Here is a 20551-nt window from a genome sequence, read left to right on the forward strand (position 1 = left end):
TTTGCTGGGTATCTGTATCTAAAAGTAATTTGAGAAAAAGAACTGAGTCTGGGCGAATTGGGGTTGAAAAACAAAGAAGAAATTTCGTCGGACGAAATTAGGGAGGTGGCCACGCGTCGCGCGCCTAGTGCCCAGTTTTGAAAAATTCTGCTCCGCGTCGCAGAGCAGACACGGAGCGTTCTTCCTCAAAAAACATTTTCAAAACCAAAATTGAAATATGTCTTTGTGTCGTAGACCCACCTTCAAATATCGATTTTCGGTCTTTTCTCATGTTTAGCTATCTAGAATCATTCCTAAACAACATGAGATCTTTCCAATCACAAATCAAAATCCTTGAATCCATAATTCAATTCAAAGATCAGTTAAGAGTCAAGTCAAGAGCAGTTAAGGTCAAAGTCAAGAGAAGTTAAGAGTCAAGTTAAGATAAGTTCTTAAAGTTTTCCAAGAGTCTTTCACAAATGTTTTAACTTTATTTTAAGACTTAAGATTTGAGTTCAATAAAGATGTAAAGTTGAAGATCTTCTCTTTAAAGAAGTATATGGGGACTATGTATTCCCAAAGAGATTTAAAAATGTTTTCACATTTTAATAAGAACGAAAACTGAGATTTCCAAAGAGCCTTCGGGCTAGTTTCAGAAAAGAGTGTTAGCTTTCTAAATGAAGCAAGAAGGGAAACTGAGATTTCCAAGATAACCTTTGAGCTAAGTTTTTGAGCACTATTCTCAAATCACAGAAGAAGTATATTTTTAAAACATAAGAGCCAGTATATTTTGGGAGTAGTATTGAGCACCGAATTGGGGACGAGAATGAGTTCAGATAATTCACGTCACCATAAAACCATGTAGCCACGATGGGTAGAAAAGGGTCATACTTTTTAGATGAATCATTTTCGCAATAGACTAGTGGATCCATTAGGCAATTCAGGTCCTATACCTTTGGCCGGTTATAGGATGCGCTGGCAGCGTAAGGTAGATAAATGTATCATCACTATAGCTCTTATGTGATGGTTTCCGGTTAGATAAACTCCCACAAAAGATATTGTATTTTTACATACATTTCAGAGTTATGTTGTATCCACTACAAAAAAACACGCTCATTAGCCACGCACAAAACTGTGGCTAAATGGTATATAAACCGTGGCTAATACACTTTGGCCACAGTCAATTAGCCACGGTTGGTAGTGTGCCCATAACGGGGCGTCGTGAGTAAATTCGCCACGGTTTTTACGCCCGTGGTAACAAATTTTTAGCCACGGTCAGCCTAAACATTAGCCACAGTTTGTTCGTAGGTAAAGTTATTTGCCTGAAAAATAAATTATGTTTAAAAATTCTAAGTAGCCATGCTGAAACCGTGGCTAATAAAATGTAGCTACCTTGCGTGTTTTTCAGATAAGATTAGCCACGGCTGAACCGTGGCAAATGTGTGTAGTTTTTTTTTAAAAAATGCAATTAATTAATTCCCTGCAATGAACTGGTACAAAATACACTGATAAATGCACAAACATTACTTTAATGATCTATTCATCATACATATTAAAACAAAATGTGAGTTTCATCAATAAAGATAGCAAAAGTACTGCTAGTCATGTAATCAAAATGCAAAAAGTTGAAGCAACACCATATGTGTGTGTATATATATATATATATATATAATATATATATAAACTAAGAAGAATCTATGTTGAAACTAGGCAATTCATTACCAAATTTGGCTAGTAAAAACCTATGAAGAGTTTCCAAGTGATTCTCATTTTGTGCAAGTCGTTTCTTGGTTTCCTCAAGCTTTTCCTTGGTCTCTTCATATCCAGTCAGCTTCTCTTCCAAAGTTTCTACATGTTTCTCTAGGTATTCAACACGTTGATGAGACGTATTACTGAAATTGCCGACATTTGCATGACTAATTGAATGTCTAGGCATCCCAAAAACATCAGAAGGACAAACATTACCACCTATACCACGCACACGACCATAATGTTCAACTCCATACACTTTTCCAATGGCGTCATTGGGATGAGCCAATATCTTCAACAGAACACCTAAAGTAGCAGCATGTTCTTGATCTTCAGGTAGATGCTCCGATATTTTATCCTACAAATAAAATAGAAGACATGAGAGAGACATACCAACATTGTTTTTAATGAATGGTTAATCAACTCATTAGCAAGTATTGCAAAATTAAAACATCTCTTATCTTGCACTTATTAGAACGGATAAAAATATTTAAGTGGTGAAATTTATTAAGGGGTGGATGGCAATGGGTCTGGATGATTCTATATGCCAAATTTTCCAGGAAACTATTGTGTTTAGCATGTCTAAATAGGAGTTGGACTTATTTGTGTCTAGCTTTTCCTAAACATTAGAATTTAAAATTCAATCATTTGCTGGATATGTTTTAGGTTTTCCTACTATTATTTTCTACACACCAAAGGAAATTGGAGGACTTGGAATGTTGTCAATGGGTCACATATTGATCCCACATAGTGATCTTAGGTGTAGCAGCACGCAGATGTTGGTGTCACACATTTCAAAAGTGGAATGAGCCATGAAAAGGATTGGTGCGCACTAAAAAGATGCAGAGAAGGCAAAAAAATTTCTATACTTGCATGGTATTGCTAAGATTCAAGTAACATGTTGCTATACCATAAACTTTGACATCTAATAAAATATATAATGCAACTATCAAATAGCTTTAGTCCAAAAACCTTTTTGAACCATGTGTAGGATAAAGTTACATAACTTTAAGAAGATTTTTAAAAGAAATACATTCGAAACAGAACAAGACATATCATTTTTATACCAAGACTGTCACAAAAATAGACGAGTATTTAAAACTTACAGCTAAAATCTTCCCTTCTTCATTCACATAATTACCATTCTTTTTCAGTAAAGTTGACAATACAACTTCACTTCGGCACACAGGCCTTCCCAATTTTTGCTCCTATCATTAATCAAGTATAGATAAAAATAAGTAACTAGCAACACATTTTATTTTGTATAATAGTGTGGTTCTCAAATAAACTTCAAGGTAAAGAAACCTACCATTTGACGACCTCTCCTTGCATTACTTTTGCTACCACCGGCATGCGAGACTTTAAGTTTTGTTCTATTCTTCGTATTTTGTGCACTTTGTGTCTGCAACAATCAAACATTGAAAGTCACCAGCTAGATAATAACATACTGCCCCACAAGACTGCCCCACAAATTACAATGACATAAAAAAAATCTCCACCAAAACAATCCATATAAACATTACAGATCCTAAACAAATAATCCACACAACTCCGAAAACTTGGAAAACATCACAAGGGATTCCAATGCACAAGGAGGAATGTATGGGTGAGGGAACCAAACCAAGAAAACAATATCAACAGGTCCTCTGCTCCAGAACTAACATCTCCCCAACTACAGAGTAAATGACCAATAACATGTTAGAACAAATGCTTAAAAATTATGAAGAATAATTACCTTCATCTTATCTTCTTTATAGTGATGAACAAAAGCAGTCCAATCATTAGAATCCACATTTGCGGGACGATTAGCAAGTATCTCTTCCTTACTTTTGTTAGGATAGAAGTGGTCGCATCTTAACTTATATTTATAGGCCCTCCATCTATCGCGTAAAGAATGCATCACCCATTTAATTCCAATAGCATAATCAAACTCGAAGTTCTCCTTCAAATATTTTATATTCATAAATTCAGTATCTAACGAAAAAAATACATTAATTGAACTTGAAAGAATGCATCTAGTTACCTCAATAAGCTGCCACTGAAGGTGTGTTTTTGCCTTTGGCATCCTATCCCATCTCTCAACTGATATGGGACAAAATACTGACTTTTGAGAAAGTTTGCCAAGAAATCTCACAAGCAAGTTTGAACCATTATCACTTCCTTGTCCATCTCCATTGAGTTCAACCATAATTTTTTTATTTTTTTCCAAGTTCCAAACTCGATCTGGTTGCATCTTTTGAGTTGTAACTTCTCCAGTCGAAGTATGTATAATTGTAACAAGCAAACAACATTAATCAGAATACTAATAAAACTTGAGAAGTTTGAAGAAGAAGCTGGAAATATGAACTCCTGTACAGATCTGCTAATTTGGCAAAAAGAATATTAGTTTGATTGCAAATAACTAAATAATAACATAAATAATAGAGAATAAGAAATAACTCTAATATGAAATTACTTCTAACCTTTAATCTTGACAACTAAGGGCTCCTCTTTCTCTTGTGTGTTGGCTTCATTAGAGCTTGAAGAAGCATTTATGTTGCTATCTCTGAGTGTAGGAGTTATTATGTTCTCATTTTCAAGTTGTTCATCTGGTTGATCCCCATGAAATTGTTGCTGCAAATCTTGAGAAGTTATGCTTATGTTGTTAGCTTGTTGTCCCCGCAAGCTTACTAACAGTTCTTGTGCTGACTTCTTGCGTTTCTGCTTCATATGAAACTTATCCTGTAGAGATTACTTTAAAGAAATATAAATCATATAAGTTACTTAAAGTCTCCGCACCCGAACTAAACATACCAACAAAAATCTTTCTTATGATTCACAAGACTATGCAATTCATTAAAATGTAAATTTTCATTCCAAGTCACTAGCAAGCAAGACAACCAACCATCCATACAATACATTATGCAAAATATCTAACAGATAAGTAGATAAATAAACAAAGGATGCAAAACACACACAATTAATTAAAACAAATCAAGTAACGTAGAATCTTAGTTGTAATTTCTTTAACTTCATAATAGGGGAATTAAACTATTCTCGCATTCCATCCTCATAATCATTGTCGTCATCATCATCTCCAACACTGTCACCATCATCATCATCTCCACCACTATCACCATCATCATTAGTAGAATCACCTTGTTCTTGTTCACCACGATCAACTCGAACTAAAGGTAAGTCTTCAATATTTTCCAAATGTTGCTCACAGAAAGGTATGTCCTCCATTGGTGGCTCCTCTAAATCTACAAAATCCACATTTCCCATATCATATATGTCTCTCGGCTTCATATGACAAACACAACACCAATCTTCATCAATTGGATCATCAACATAGTATACCATTCTAGCATCAGATGCAAGTATAAATGGTTCATCTGTTTCTTTTTCACCCGTGTGCATCAAACTAGAAAAGTTTACACTTGTAATCCCAAATTGATCTATCTTAATTCCCTTGTTAAGTGTAGTGTCTACCCAAAGACATTTGAATAACACAACCTTTAACTTGCCATAATAATTTAACTCTATGATGTCAATCAATTTACCATAGTACATATCATCACTTGACTGTTCAATAGATTCTCTACCATTTGAAAATCTTTTGGTAACAGCAGACATAACAACACCACTATTTTGTGTTTTCAATCCTTGCTCTTTCCACATAGTACGAAACTTAAACCCATGAATGTTATACTCTTTGAATCTCCTCACGACATTGTTTGGCCCATTTGCAAGCACTTCGATTTCTGGCGTAATCTCCACACCATTCTGACTTGCAACCTTTATTATAAAATATGTTAGGAAAGTCATATATAATTATAAGATTTTGAGTCTAAAAGGGAATTAAATATTTGGAATCGATCTTACATATTCCTTAAACCACTCATGAAAATGTTTGTGTACATATTCTTCCACAAGTTTTGAGGAGTTTCTTTTGCCACGATACATCCTAGAGACCTCAATTCTAAACTTCCTGAATGTAATAATAAATCATATATTAAGGTATAAAATACATTAGAATAAGAAAATGAATAATATGTAAGATCATATAACTTACTCTCAAAATGCATCAACTATTTCACAATTGGTTAACACATATCGGTGAGCTTGTATAATTTCCAACGAAGGGATGGATAGCGTCTTAATAGCCCCAATAGGCTTCCCTGATGCAGGAAACAACCTTGACAAGATAGTAGATTCAATACTAGCATTAATTCCATTGTCATCATCATTACGCCTTGGTCGATTAAACCTTGTTTCTATATTAACATCTTCAAAATACATAGAACAATTAATAAGGTTTTCCTCCGTAAGGGAACCTTCAGCTATACAACCTTCTGCAGCTGAATTGTTATGAACATACGATTTAAAATGGCCCATTCCCCTAAATAAATATTAATACAAATTGTAAGATTAGAATTAAAAAAATACATAAACTTCCTAAGCAACTAATATACCTTTCAACAGGGTACATCCAATGACCTTGTACAGGACCCGCAAGAATTGCTTCCTCTCCAATATGAATGACCAGGTGAAACATGATAGTGAAAAAGGATGGAGGAAAAATTGCTTCCATATTAGCATGATTCAACCAAATTCGTTGCTGGAGATTCTCTACATGCTTCACATCCAAAACCTTGCTTGATATTTCTCTACAGTAGTTACATAACTCAATCAACACTGAAGTAACTTCTTTAGGAAGAGCTCTTCTACAAGCAATTGGCAAAAGATGCTCCATCAAAATGTGGGAATCATGACTCTTTAAATTAGAGATCTTGCGTTTCTTAAGATCAACACATCTAGAAATGTTTGATGCATAATTATCTGGAAACACCACATTGTTTAAAACTTTTAGAAAGATATCTTTCTTATCTTTCTTCATGTTAAAGCATGACGGAGGAAACTTGGAAGAATTAGGATATGGATGAAGCTTTTCTCTAATTCCCATCACTTGCAAGTCTTTACGAGCTTGCAAATTGTCTTTTGATTTTTTTTTGTCCCCAAGTACAGTAAACAATACATTATCACAAACATTCTTCTCCACATGCATCAAGTCAAGGCAATGACGAATAAGATGATTCTTCCAATAAGGTAAATTCCAAAAGATACTCTTTTTCTTCCATTGTTCTGGGCCAACCTTACTTGTACCATCATCACGAGGTCTCTTTCGACTCTTCTCAATTTGTCTTAGCAGGGTTAAACCCGATGGTGGAACAGGCGCAGGTCTATGCTCTTCAAAACCATTAAAAGACTTTTTGTTGTATCTATATTTGTGATCATGTGGCAAAAATCGACGATGTCCCATAAAGCAATATTTTCTACCAAACTTTAGCCTCATAGAATCTGTTTCATAATTACATGATGGACAAGCAAGTGATGTATGTGTATTCCATCCAGACAAGTTGTCAAGACCTGGAAAATCACTTATGGTCCACATCAATGCAGCACGCAATTGAAACATTTCCTTCGTTGAGCAATCATAAGCATTTACACCACTCCACAGTTGCTTTAACTCAGCAATTAAAGGTTGCAAGTAAACGTCAATGCTATTTCCAGGCATTTTAGGACCAGGAATTATCATTGACATGATAAGAGAAGATTGCTTCATGAAACACCAAGGAGGATAATTATAAATATACAACATCACAGGCCAAATGCTAACACTGGAACTTAGATTTCCAAATGGATTGAAACCATCTGTAGCTAAAGCAAGTCGCACATTACGAGTCTCCGAAGCAAAGTCCGGATAAAACGAATCAAAATGTTTCCATGCTTTGCCATCTCTAGGATGTCGTAATAACCCATCTGGATTAGCTTTTGTAGTATGCCACTTCAAGAGTTCTGCAGTTTTAGAGCATTTGTATAGCCTTTTCAGCCTAGGTATAAGTGGGAAGTACCGCAACACTTTAGCTGACTTTGGTTTCTTTCTATGTTGGTCATCAAGTATAACATTTGCACCAATATCATTTTCATTTGACATAAACCTGGAAGTATTACAGACCTTGCATTTATCTCTATTCTCATCCTCTGATGATCCCCAATATAACATACAATGGTTTGGACATGCATCAATCTTTTCATAGCCCAAACCTAACTTCTTAATCATCTTTTTTGACTCATAAAATGATGATGGTAGTTTCACATGGGGAAATGCATCTTTTAAAAGATCAAGAATCATTGAAAATGTTTTATCTGTTGCACCACATAAGACCTTAATATGATAAAAACGAACAATGAATGACAACTTACTATATTTTGTACAACCATCATAAAGTTCTTGATTCCCATCCTCCAACAACTTCTTAATTTTCTCTGTCTCTTCTTGACTCCTCTCTTCAGAACCTCTAGAATTGTCATTATTTGGTAGATTTGATGGATCATTATTGTCAAAGATACCAAAAACATCATTCAACATATCATTCATAGGATATTGTCTAGTCGACTCATTTTGTACTTGGGATATTGATTCTACATTGCATTGAACATGTTTTTCACCATGCATATGCCAATATGTGTACTTTTCTGGAAACCCCCTTTGAAGCAGACGACTGAATACTTCAGCTCTATTGCACATAACAGAAAATCCACATATAATACAAGGACATAAAATTTTTCCATCAATAGATGCATTTGAAAAGGCAAATTCCAAAAATTGAACTACACCATCTGAGAATTCTTTCGATTTAATTGGACTCTCAATCCAACTCTTGTCAATCATGTTGGAATGAAGTTGTTTAAGATACGAACAAACACAAAATATGACTAAGTTTTTTACAAATGCACAATATATGAGAAAGTCATCCTTTTTTCCAAGCTTTACAGAATCAAATTATTTGAAGATTTCTTATCCACCAAAGATCTTTCTATCCATGTGATCCTATGCTAAAAGATGGATACTGATACAGATTTGGGGCAATAGTCATTTACGTTAATTGGATGTTAATCATCAAAAGGGTTTTTCACATGTATAACTCTTCAAACTTATATAATTCTATTGAGGTTTGGATTATAAGTGACTTTAATTTAAATGGATCTTACTGTCTTAAATTATTGGAACAATAAAAGTAACAATATATGAAAGTTGTAAATACTTGAGACATTGCATTTATTATAGCAGTGGGACTTTGTTATCTATAATGTTGCTTGAGCCGAGGGTCTTTCAAAAACAACGTATCTACCTCCATGAGGTAGGCTTAAGGTCTATGTGTACTCTACCCTCTCCAAACCACACACTGTGGGATTACATGGGGTATGCTATTATTGTTGACTTTGTTACCTATAATGAACCATAACAATTGTTCTTGTTTTCATAGTTTAGAAAGTTTCTTTGCATGACAATTTGTAAAGAATTTTAACTGACCTACAAAGATATCTTTACAGGTCTATCATTTCCTTTAACGAGCCCACGAAACTCAAAGGCCATAGGAATCAGCCTAAGCTACGTCTGATATGACGGAATAGGATGAGATCCTATTTTCATGTATGATTTCTTGTAAACTAAGAGAGAATTGGCTTTAATTTTACTTGGATTCTCATTTGGGACTGCTTAATCTCAATTTGGGGTTAATTTTACTTCTTTTTATTCTTTCAGCAGATTATTCTACTTTGAAATTGCTAAATTATGACAAATCCTTAATGTATATTGATTCTTTAGTATTAATCTTTCTCATCCCTCACCTCATCAAAGTGGGAAAAATAGAGAGTATATCGTAATAGAAATTTGAAAATTGCACCCGACAAAATTGAAGCAAACAGAAAAAAATTGATAAAACAATGGAGGTTCGTAGAATCTATGTACCTAGATCGAGGTTCGTACCTGAACTGCGATGCGAAGCAATCGTTTTCCGCTGGAGAGACGTGCTGCTGCAATTGTTTTTGGGGAAGATGAACCAGTCGGTTCTGATATTTTAGGGATATGTATTGGATTGGAGAGATGCTGCAATTCTTTTCTTCTTTTTATTTTTGGTAAAAATAAAATTTTATGAAATTAATGGAGGGAATGGAAAAAAGGGAGGGAGATTATACCCGCGTGATTTTGCCACAATATTTTAGTGACAATTCTTAATATGTGGAGAAAATTATATTTGTCTATTAATTTAGCTACGGTTTATTCAACTGTGGCTCAATAACCGTGGCTAAATAGCGCTTTTTTGGTAGTGATCATTGTATATACACAGAGTTGACATCATGTTTTTAAACCACTTTTCTTTATATTGCACTTATTTTAAGTTGCTTTATAATGAAATGAGTTTAGTTAAGTATTCATGAGTTGATAAGAGTCAAGGTAAGTGTTTATTTCAGATTCTCTTTCAAGCTTATGTTGTTTTAGCATTCCAACTCGCATACTCATATATTCAATGTACTGATGTCAGTTGGTCTGTATCGTCTTATGATGCAGATGCAGGTAACTAGGATCGGCATTCCAGCTCACCGTTGATCCAGTGAGCAGTTCAGAGTCAGACGGTGAGCCTCCTTGCATTTCGGAGGATCTATTTTCATTGCTTTCTAATTAGTTCATTAGGATGTTGTGGGGTTGTCCCAACATCTATCTCAGTTGTTTTAGAGGCTTCATAAACAGTCAGTTGTTAGTTTTTTAGTCTTATTCATTTCATTTCTATCGTTTAAGACTTGAGTTGTCATTTTGGCTAAGATGTTATTTCTTTGAGTTATTAAATGAACATTGTCTTCCGCTGAGTTAAGTAAGCCAGGTGAAGGGTTTGCTTGGGGCCAGCAATGGTGTTCGAGTGTTGGCCATGCCCAGGGTGTAGGCTCGGGGCGTGACATTACGCCTCTTAAATATAATTTCTCCTCCCTCCCATAGTGCATTACTTATTTATTATTGTGTTGTTGGAGTTTTTACTTTTAACATAAAATAATAAATAAATATTGATATAAAACATAAAAGATATACTAAATTGGATGTTTTTAGTTGGAGTAATATATTAATTTAACATTAATGTAGGAGTGTTCAAATTTCATGAACTTTGAGATTGTCAACGTCTGTCAATCAAACTTGAGTTTTTAAGAAGAGAAGAATAGAAAACATAAAAAAAAAAAAAACCGTTGTTTAAAAGTGTGAAGAAACCCCTCCATTCATAGTTAACAAATAGTAGTATGAGCATATTCATATTGTTTCTTATCATAAAAGTCATAACCCTTCTAAAAGGTTACAACTCATAGGAAAAGTCACAACTCTTCGGAAAAGTCATAACCATTCAATGAGAAATGTTGTCTTCTTTTAATATAATATAAAATATAAAAGCTATACTAAATTTGGTGTTTTAAGAAGAAGAACAATGAAAATCTTTTTAAAATGTAGTTTAAAAGTTTGAGGAAACCCCTCTTTTTATTGTCAACAAAGGGTAGTGTATGCAAGAATACATTCTGCCTTATAAAAAATGAGTCACAACCTTTTAGAAAATTCATAACCCTTCAAAAAGGTCAAAACTCATTAGAAAAGTCATAACTCTTTGGAAAAGCCACAACCCTTCGAAAAAGTCACAACCGTGTAAAAATTCACAACCCTTCGAAAAGGTCACAACTCATCGAAAAAGTTATAAGTCTTTGGAAATGTCACAACACTTCAATGTGAAAAAGTGACTATTTTTAGTATAATATAAATAAATAAATATAATATAATATAATATAAAATATATAACATATACTAAATTTGGTTTTTAAGTTTGGGGTTTTATAATAATTTATCAATTAAGCTAGGTATAGATAAAAGAGAAATATATAGATTTGTCTAATTTTCATTTGATATGAAATTTTAAAAAATAAAGAAGAATTTTAATCTTAGGATATTTAGAATATATAAAAATGTCTTTTAACTTTATGTTCTTAAAGATGGTGCCCCCACCCCCAAGAAAAAAGAACATTCTATATTATACTTAATAAAAATAAAAGGCCAACATATCAATTTAAAACAGAGGAGTACCTATTAAATCTAGTTTGGACTCTTCAAACATGTTTTTGATCAAATCATTTTTCTTCAACAATTTGAGTCATTGCATTGCTTGAACACCAAGTTATAATTTGTGCAACAGAAAATCATTCAACTTTTTGTCAAGTACAAGTTGCTGCAAAAGTATATTTATACTATGAAAATGAGTACCTATTAATTACCTACATAGTGTTCTCGTTTGAAGTTGAGTATTTCTATTCTCCTTGTTGAATCAACTTTTGTAGATCTATCTAGTTTACCCACAATAAAAACTATAATTGCATAAGTGAAGAACTCTCACAATCTTCCTTGTTTTAAGAAGAAAAATAGAAAACATACAAAATTTGTAGTTTAAAAGTGTAAGGAAATCTCTCTATTTATAGACAACAAAAGATAGTATGAGAATGTGCTTATCGTGCCATATCAGATAAATTACAAATCTTCAGAAAAATCACAACTTTTTGGACATGTCATAACTCATCGAAAAAGTCACAATCCTTCGAAAAAGTTATTTGCATCAATGTGAAAAGGTGTCAGCTTATAATATAATATAGAATAAATATATAAATATAATATAATATAAAATATAGAATAATAAATTGGGTGTTTTAAGTTGAGGATATTATAGTAATTTAACATTCAAGTTAGGGAGTTCATGCTTTTAAGGTAGTATAGATGTGTAATTATTAGCTTTTGCACGACACTTTACTATATATATGACCCATCTTTGTGTCCTTGTGGCTCAAAGAAAAAAAAAAGAGCTAACCACAAGATAAAAAGATGGAGGTTATGAAGAAACACTTTATTTTGGTACATGGTGCATGCCATGGAAGTTGGTGTTGGTACAAGCTAAAGCCATTGTTAGAGGCTGCTGGGTAGTAAATTTGTCAAATTAATGGTCCAAATGTTACATAAGTTGCAAGACATAAAGATAGAATAATGGGTGAAATGGAGAATTGATGGTTCCATAAGTTACTAACCACTAATGATCACTTTCTTCCACAATTGATGAGTGTAAAGAGGCACAAATGTAATGTCCACCAATAGACATAAGATGATACATAATGTGACATATAATATATTTTTATTAATATTAAAATGTCACACCAACAATTTCTCTAATATATTATTAGGTACACATGTTATTTTCTTCTTCGCTTTAATTCAGATTCATAATTATTAGCTTCCGCATAATACTTTATTATTTCGATTCAACAAAATTTGCATGTGATATTGATATTAAAAAAGTGAACGAATGAATAAATCACGATAACACCATCACAATTTAGATAAACATAATTAAAGCATTATATTAGAATTCTCCTTGATGAGCTTTCATTTATTGAAATAATATCCATAATAGATTCATCTAAAATATTATGACAAATATTATTAAATATATACTCCCTTTATTTCAATGGTCAAATATTTGAGTTTCCAGATTAGGTGGATATAATCACCCGTGACTACCAAATCACTATATCCATAATAGATTCATCTTTGTGTCCTTGTGGTTCAAAGAAAAGAAAAAAACACAAGGCCAAAAAATGGAGGTTATGAAGAAACACTTTGTTTTGGTACATGGTGCATGCCATGGAAGTTGGTGTTGGTATAAGCTAAAGCCATTGTTAGAGGCTGCCGGCCACACGGTCACTGCCCTAGACATGGCAGCCTCTGGCATTGATTTGAGAAAAATAGAGGAACTTCGCACACTTGTTGATTATACCGTGCCATTGATGGAGTTTATGGAATCCCTTCCACAAGAGGAGAAGGTCATACTAGTGGGGCATAGTTATGGTGGTATGAATTTGGCACTTGCTATGGAAAAATACCCAAAAAAGATCTTTGCTGCTGTTTTCTTGGCTGCTCTTCTGCCTGATTCTGCTCACATGTCCTCCTATGTTTTGGATCAAGTGAATATACTACTTCGATCCATCTCTTTTTTAATTTGTTTATCTTGTTTTATTTGACGTATGCTCTGTTACATCATTATTTATTCACGTTTGGGAAGTTGATGATGTTTTTGTTTATAAATGGGTTTGCTAATCTTAGCATGCTTTCTACCCAAACTGAGCTGAGTGAATGAACTTTCCAGCATATTAAATATCAGAAATGAGAGAAATACTACAAAAATAGACCTTTTCCTGCATCTAGATGCCTCTGGTCAGATTTAAGAAGGCTTATGGGGTGTCATATGACACTGCTTCCTTGGAGCCAAAAAAAAAAAGGATATATACCACAAGGTGACACTCTTTAAACAAAAGTTGTCTGTAGCTCAATTGGTTAGGCTTTGAAATTCTCTAAAGCCTAGAATCGCGTGTTCAAACCTTATGATGTATTCCCTATACAGACATTAGGATTTCTTGATTTTGTTCAACTTAGAGCACCTTGCTTATTGATATAGTATCTATAATCAACCGAGTAAGTGCAAAATATCATTCTACTTCGCTATGCAAATCTATTGATAGACCATCACTGAATGGGGTGAAAGTCTACTTGAACTTTTGATACACAACGGAGTATATTTTAACCCAAAATACAGGGAAATAATTGTGATAACCTGACAATGAGCTTCATAAATTGGTGTAATACCGAGGTTGAAATGAATATCAGGATATCGCAGAAAATAATAACTTATTAAGATTCGAATATTTGAGAATAGAGACAAATGAGCTTGAATGATCTAGGTTAAGGGCATAGGATCCTAATGTCAAGATTCAAGTACCTATATAAGACGATATTTGTTGATTTAGTGATAATTTGAGTAGCAATTACTTACAATATGTCTATGGTCTCCTTATTTAAAAGCTGTCCATTTAGCCAATTCATATTTATGTTGTTTGTGAACAATTGTTTTATTTATATAAACTCAATTTTAATGTTCAGTTCTTTGAGAGGACACCAAAAGAGAATTGGCTTGACACCCAATTTGTATCATATGGTTCCCCTGAAGAGCCTCTGACATCCATGTTTTTTGGGCCCAAGTTCTTGGTTCAACAACTTTATCAGTTATGCTCTCCTGAGGTAAGCTTTATATAGAAACAAATATTTATGTTTTGATGAATGCAATGACATATACTAAATCAATATTATTTGGTAGGATGTTGCATTAGCATCGTCATTGGTGAGACCAACCTCTCTGTTTATGGAAGATCTATCAAAGGTGAAGTATTTCACGGACGAAGGGTATGGATCAGTGAAGAAAGTTTATATAATCTGCACTGAGGATAAAGTATCACCAAAAGAATTCCAGCAATGGCAAATTGACAACAATGGAACCGTCATCGAAGCAAAGGAGATCAAAGGTGCTGATCATAAGGCAATGCTATGTATGCCCAAACAACTTTGTGACACTCTCTTGGAGATTGCCCATAAATACAATTGATCCATCTCAACATCTTCTACTCTTTTGAATAATTAGTTGTTGCTTTCAACTTGAAAAAACATATGATTGTGCTGTTTTTTATGTATTGAAGAATGTGTGATGAGATAATTGAACTGTGTCAATTCACGATTTCCTTTTACAACTTTTTCTGTGTTATGTCCACTCATTGTTGCTTTCTCTAACATGACTTGTGAAGTATAAAAAGATGAGAGCAGTTAAAATTTACTCAAAAGATTAGAAAACCCAGAGCACAATGCTAAAAGGTGTTTGATATTTGTTCTGTTTTACCTGCATAACTATAGTTGATAATAAGAGGAAATTAGAAAGTATAAAATTATTTGTTCACAATCTAAAATGGAAATTTAACAAGTTATAAAAAAAAATAAAAAAAAATTGAATAAGTTATTGGTATGATTATAGAACTCATAATTCTATTTAACGTGTGTTTTTCTTGTTCCAAAGAAAGATCGTGTGTTTTAGTACTCCTTTTTGGATTGAGAAGAAATCTCTTTAAGTAGGGTTTCTTCCATCCTAGAAATAAGGGTTCTATATGATACTTGTCCAACCAAGTATTGAGAAAGTTGGGGTGTGAACTTGGAATCACTATAGAAGATCGCAAAATTGGAGTCTGATTTGCTTGAAGATATATTCAGGGGTGGACCCCCGTGGGTTCCAGGGGATTCACCCGAACCCCCTCGGCAAAACATTACATTGTATATATAAGGTAAATTTTCTGCATCTATGTAAATATATTAATTTTGAACCCCCTTATGAACCATAAGTAAGTTGTAGCGTAGTGGTAGATCTCCTTTAAATTAACCCCTCAAGTCCCAGGTTTGAATCACATTGTGAACATTTTATTTTTTTAGCTTCTCTTCATTTAGTTTCAGGATCAAGCTTTCACTTTTTTTTTGAGTTTCTCTTCATTTAGCTTCAGGACCAATCTTTCACGTTTTTTGCTTCTTCTTTTTTAACAAAAAAATGTGCTAAAAGAGTAGATTTAAACTCAAAAAAATTCAAACCTGCTTAAAGGTCTCTTGTAACGAAACTAACTTTTTGTACCTATAAACTAGATACTATTACTTCTTGAAATTGTGTTTTGTTGACTTATTAACACGTTTATACTTCTATTTTTCGAACCCCTGTATGAAAATACTAGATCCACCACTGGATATATTTGCTCATGCTTGAAGAGGTATTTCTCGACTTAACAATAGTCAACATCAACAATAAACTCAATGAAATCTCATAAAATGGATTCTGGAGAGGATAGAATATACGCAAACCTTAACGCACTATCTATGCGAGGTAGAAAGACTGTTTTCGAAAGACTCTTGGCTCAAGGAAATAAAAACAATAATTAGAAGAAAAATATGACAGCTAACATATATACAAGAAACAAGGTGCCGTCACCTAAACAGTATAAACCACATGTGATAATACCACACTGCCCACCAAACCACTATATAACCCATCTTAGAGTTCAACTGACTTAAAAGACTAAACCAAAGGAAAAGTTTCACAAAGGCCTGAAAATGGAACCTATCAAGAAACAAGGAAGACACTTTGTTTTGGTACATGGAGGTTGGTATTGGTACAAGCTAAAGCCCCTGCTAGAGGTTGCAGGCCACAAGGTAACAACTCTAGACTTGGCAGCCTCTGGGATTGATTTGAGAAAAATAGAGGAACTTCACACATTTCATGATTACACTTTGCCATTGATGGAATTGATGGAATCTCTTCCACAAGAGGAGAAAGTCATACTAGTAGGACATAGTTTTGGTGGTATGAATTTGGGACTTGTTATGGAAAAATACCAACAAAAGATCTATGTTGCTGTTTTCTTGGCTGCCTTCATGCCTGATTCTATTCACATGTCTTCCTATGTCTTGGATCAGGTGAATAATATATACATACCTTTTTCACTTTCCTTACATGTGAGTTTAGAATTTAGAGTCGTAAATTATGTTATTTGCATGTATATATATAAAATCAATTTAGAGTTACTGAATTTTGTCTTTTAAAAGTCATTCAATTTTAACTAGCTAACTTTCATGGTCATGCTATTTTATTATATATAGATTTTTATAGTCATAAAAATATAATTTCACTATATATTTAATGGTGTGAGAGCCCATTTCTATGAGCGAATGAGTCCCATACTTATTTATTATTAAAAAAAATCTATTCATAATAATTTAAATTTATTCATCCAGTCTTTTCTATGAATTTTCAGAATCTATGGATAAATAATTACACCCCAATAAATCATGATAAGTCCATCTAACTTTCTATTAAAATGCTATAGTTGATTTTGGATCATCAACATGTCAAGACTTGAATTCAATAATTTGTAAATGTACTATAGACTTATTTGCACCTGCGAAATTTGTCATTAAAATATGAGATAGAAAGCCACTCAGCGGTTACATCATTATTTCTTCACGTGTGTCCCACCTACCTTTTAATATAATTTTCTAAAATACATTATTTCTCCACATTTGTCGAATTGTGGCTCTCGCTTTTTTTTTTAGTGGGGTAGGGGGAGGTTAATGATATTTTTGTGTATATATGGATTTGCTAATCTTAAGTTGTACCACCTACTTTTAAATTTTCTAAAATACCCCTAAGAATTCATTGCAACATATTAATAAAAGAGAATTTTTCGGTCTTTTCGCAAATAATTAAACTTCACTTTTATTATTTGGTGTCCGATTTTTCATCGTCTGTGATATGTCCCTCTCCATTGTTTCTACGATCTTCTTCTCCATGATCACTCACCCCAGGTCCCTCATCTTCCCGTAGAGGAGTCAAAAATTTTATTAAAAGTGTCTAATAATAATGGTGTGTGACTGTCAAAAAAAATATATATATATTATGCTAATTGGGGTTCAAACTTAGAACTACTTCATTCAAATAGACACCTATTACTATTACGCCAAAGGCATAACTTTTGTTAAGGGTGTCTAACTTTAAATATATATCATTTAAATGTAGAATTTGACATTTATATACAACGTAATTTTTCTGACGAAAAGTGTCCAATTAGATACTTTGGGATAGCTATAGCTACGCCCCTGACCCCCCACCCCCCAGTTCTTATATAATTTAGCAAACAATTCCTAGGTGTTTTCGTATTTTCACAGTAGCAGTTTTTGGAAATGACTGATTTTGAAGTCCAATATCTGAGCATCTTCAATCCAGGCAGAGACGAATCTAAAATTTAAATTTGAGTCTGACAAGTTAAAGTTTTATCATAAAATTAAATTAAATGTGTATATCAGAGCTAGCAATAGTTGATGATATAACAAAATAATTTTAAAAAATAAATAAATTTAATATTATTAATTTTGAATGCATCTGCTGAGCTTCAATTTTTTTTCTATCTCAATTTTTCACTGCCTTATGTTTTTCTCAGGGTAATTCAATTTTGAAAAAAATATCCATATAGTTTCTCTACTTTTAATCATTCACCGTAGAGCTCTGAAAAAATATCCATATAATTTTTCTAGTTTTAATCATCCATTTCTTTCGAATTTTCTTCAGTCTTTTTTTTTTTTTTTTTTTTTTTTTTTTTTTGTCGATTGTAATAATTTTGATAAATGATAAACCGTAAATAATAGGTGAATTTAAAATATGTGATCTTGATATGATGAAGTTAGATGTGATTAATCTGTTAGTTAGAAAATAAAACAACACTATTTATGTTGGTTGTGAATGATTGTTTTATTCACAAACCCAAATTTATTGTGATTTTGTGAAGTATTTTGAGAGGATGCCAACAATAAATTGGTTGGACACCCAATTTGTGTCATATGGTTCCCCTGAAGAGCCTCTGCCATCCATATTTTTTGGGCCCAAGTTCTTGGCTTACAATCTTTATCAATTATGCTCTCCTGAGGTAAGCTTTATTTAAGCTCGTTGGAATATTTTATTTAGACATTCGAACTAAGTTTTGTTTTAATTTAATATCTTAATTCTTAATAAAGTGTTCTGTTTAGTTATTTCCAGTATAAATTTTGGGGGGAAAAATTGTTTGTGTTCTTATTCGTCTATTAGATGGTTAAGTTAACCATACAAAATATGTTTATCTCCTTTAATTACATGCATCAACCTCAAGTAAAAAATATAATCAGAGGTTTTATGACTTATTAAGGTGAATACGTATAATTAAAAAGGAGATGACATATTTTATGTGATTAAACTTAACTACCCAATACATGAATTTAAAAGTTTTTTTCGAAATTTGAATAGAAAGTGTCCAATTGGAATATGACTTAATTCGAGTGTCTAAATGAAATATCCTGACAAGTTTAAGGAGTTGATTATGTATTAAGTTTTTATAATACACATACTATATGAGTAATCATACATTTGAAATTATTTTATGCAAATTTAATATACAAACACTAATTTCAAATCTAAAGTAATATTTTGAATGATAATGTGGTACTCAGTGGTAGGATCTTGCATTGGCATCATCATTGGGGAGAGCAAGCTCTCTATTCCTAGAAGATTTGTCAAAGACAAAGTATTTCACAGATGAAGGATATGGATTAGTGAAGAAAGTTTATATAGTATGCACAGAGGATAAACTCATACCAAAAGAGTTTCAAAAATGGCAAATTGACAACATTAGCATCATAGAAACAAAGGAGATTAAAGGTGCTGATCATATGGCATTGCTAAGTATGCCCAAACAACTTTGTGACACTCTCTTGGAGATTGCCCATAAATACAATTGATCCATCTCAACATCTTCTACTCTTTTGAATAATTAGTTGTTGTTGCTTTCAACTTGAAAAATAATTACTAGATGGGTTCTTGATTGTGTTGTTTCTCTATCTATTAAGTGTGTTTAAACATAATTGAATTATTTGATTTGAGTAATGTGAGATCAATATTAAAGAATAAAAGTTACTACTCATTTGCTTGATTTTGCTTCAAGTTATTGGTCCGATTTTTGTATCAACGAAACATATATTGAAAATTACCTATCCATCCACGCGCTAGCAGGTAGTGACTTATCTATGTGATTCGTTACGCTGTAAATTATTAACTACATATTTGGTGAATGGTGAGGAAGTGGTTAGCTGTAACACCCCAGAAAAAAAATTCAAACTAAGACTCGAATCGTTCTTCGTAGTGAGTGAGATTTTTGCAAGAAATTAAAATTTTCTTTAAGTGTTAAGGTTACTAGATGTAGCACCTTGAGTTTCAAAAAGAATTAAATTGGAAATAGCAAAATCTGAAATTTTGCAAGTTAAGTTAAGTATGAGTTTTGGGTCGATTTCAAACAACCATAACTTCTAGCTCAAGATGAGTTAGGTGTGATACCAGATACCGTAGGTAAGATCTTTGAATTATCTTTCCAACGCCACCGAGTTTGCTCGTTTCGAGTTCGTATGAAGGAGATATGTACATTCGAAGTTGGGTTGTCTAGATAAGGAAAGTCAAAACCGGATTTTAGAGGGGTATTTTGGTCTTTTCCTTTA

At 33.0% G+C, this 20551-nt stretch overlaps 4 protein-coding genes across 5 annotated transcripts in view; 2 read left to right on the plus strand and 2 right to left on the minus strand.

Annotated features, from left to right (window-relative positions):
- Nucleotides 1–19933, plus strand: part of LOC125840178 (salicylic acid-binding protein 2-like) — a 99510-nt gene extending 79577 nt beyond the window's left edge. Inside the window, exons 1-3 of one of the 2 annotated variants that reach the window (XM_049519145.1) lie at nt 16562–16954; nt 18820–18957; nt 19520–19933. In XM_049519145.1, the coding sequence (XP_049375102.1) occupies nt 16592–16954; nt 18820–18957; nt 19520–19801 (783 nt within the window). In that variant the 5' untranslated portion in view covers nt 16562–16591 and the 3' untranslated portion in view covers nt 19802–19933. Of the gene's footprint in view, nt 1–16561; nt 16955–18819; nt 18958–19519 lie in introns of those variants that run through there. The other variant, XM_049519143.1, reaches the window with a different exon arrangement.
- On the minus strand, nt 1664–3143 carry LOC125840226 (uncharacterized). The gene is made up of 3 exons (XM_049519188.1): nt 3038–3143; nt 2835–2936; nt 1664–2086 (listed from the first exon to the last, which is right to left on the minus strand). The coding sequence occupies exons 1-3, from the start codon at nt 3038–3040 to the stop codon at nt 1664–1666; spliced, it is 528 nt and encodes a 175-aa protein (XP_049375145.1). The 5' UTR covers nt 3041–3143.
- On the minus strand, nt 5937–6668 carry LOC125840183 (uncharacterized). Its single transcript, XM_049519150.1, has 2 exons — nt 6183–6668; nt 5937–5996 (listed from the first exon to the last, which is right to left on the minus strand). Exons 1-2 carry the CDS (start codon nt 6605–6607, stop codon nt 5990–5992), a joined length of 432 nt encoding a protein of 143 aa, XP_049375107.1. The 5' UTR covers nt 6608–6668; the 3' UTR covers nt 5937–5989.
- Nucleotides 13219–15181, plus strand: LOC125840181 (salicylic acid-binding protein 2-like). The gene is made up of 3 exons (XM_049519147.1): nt 13219–13584; nt 14558–14695; nt 14772–15181. The coding sequence occupies exons 1-3, from the start codon at nt 13219–13221 to the stop codon at nt 15054–15056; spliced, it is 789 nt and encodes a 262-aa protein (XP_049375104.1). The 3' UTR covers nt 15057–15181.
- Nucleotides 19934–20551: the final 618 nt, after the last annotated feature.

The sequence above is a fragment of the Solanum verrucosum genome, unplaced genomic scaffold, assembly GCF_900185275.1.
Source record: "Solanum verrucosum unplaced genomic scaffold, falcon-dt-bn FXZP01000180.1, whole genome shotgun sequence".
Lineage (NCBI taxonomy): Eukaryota > Viridiplantae > Streptophyta > Magnoliopsida > Solanales > Solanaceae > Solanum > Solanum verrucosum.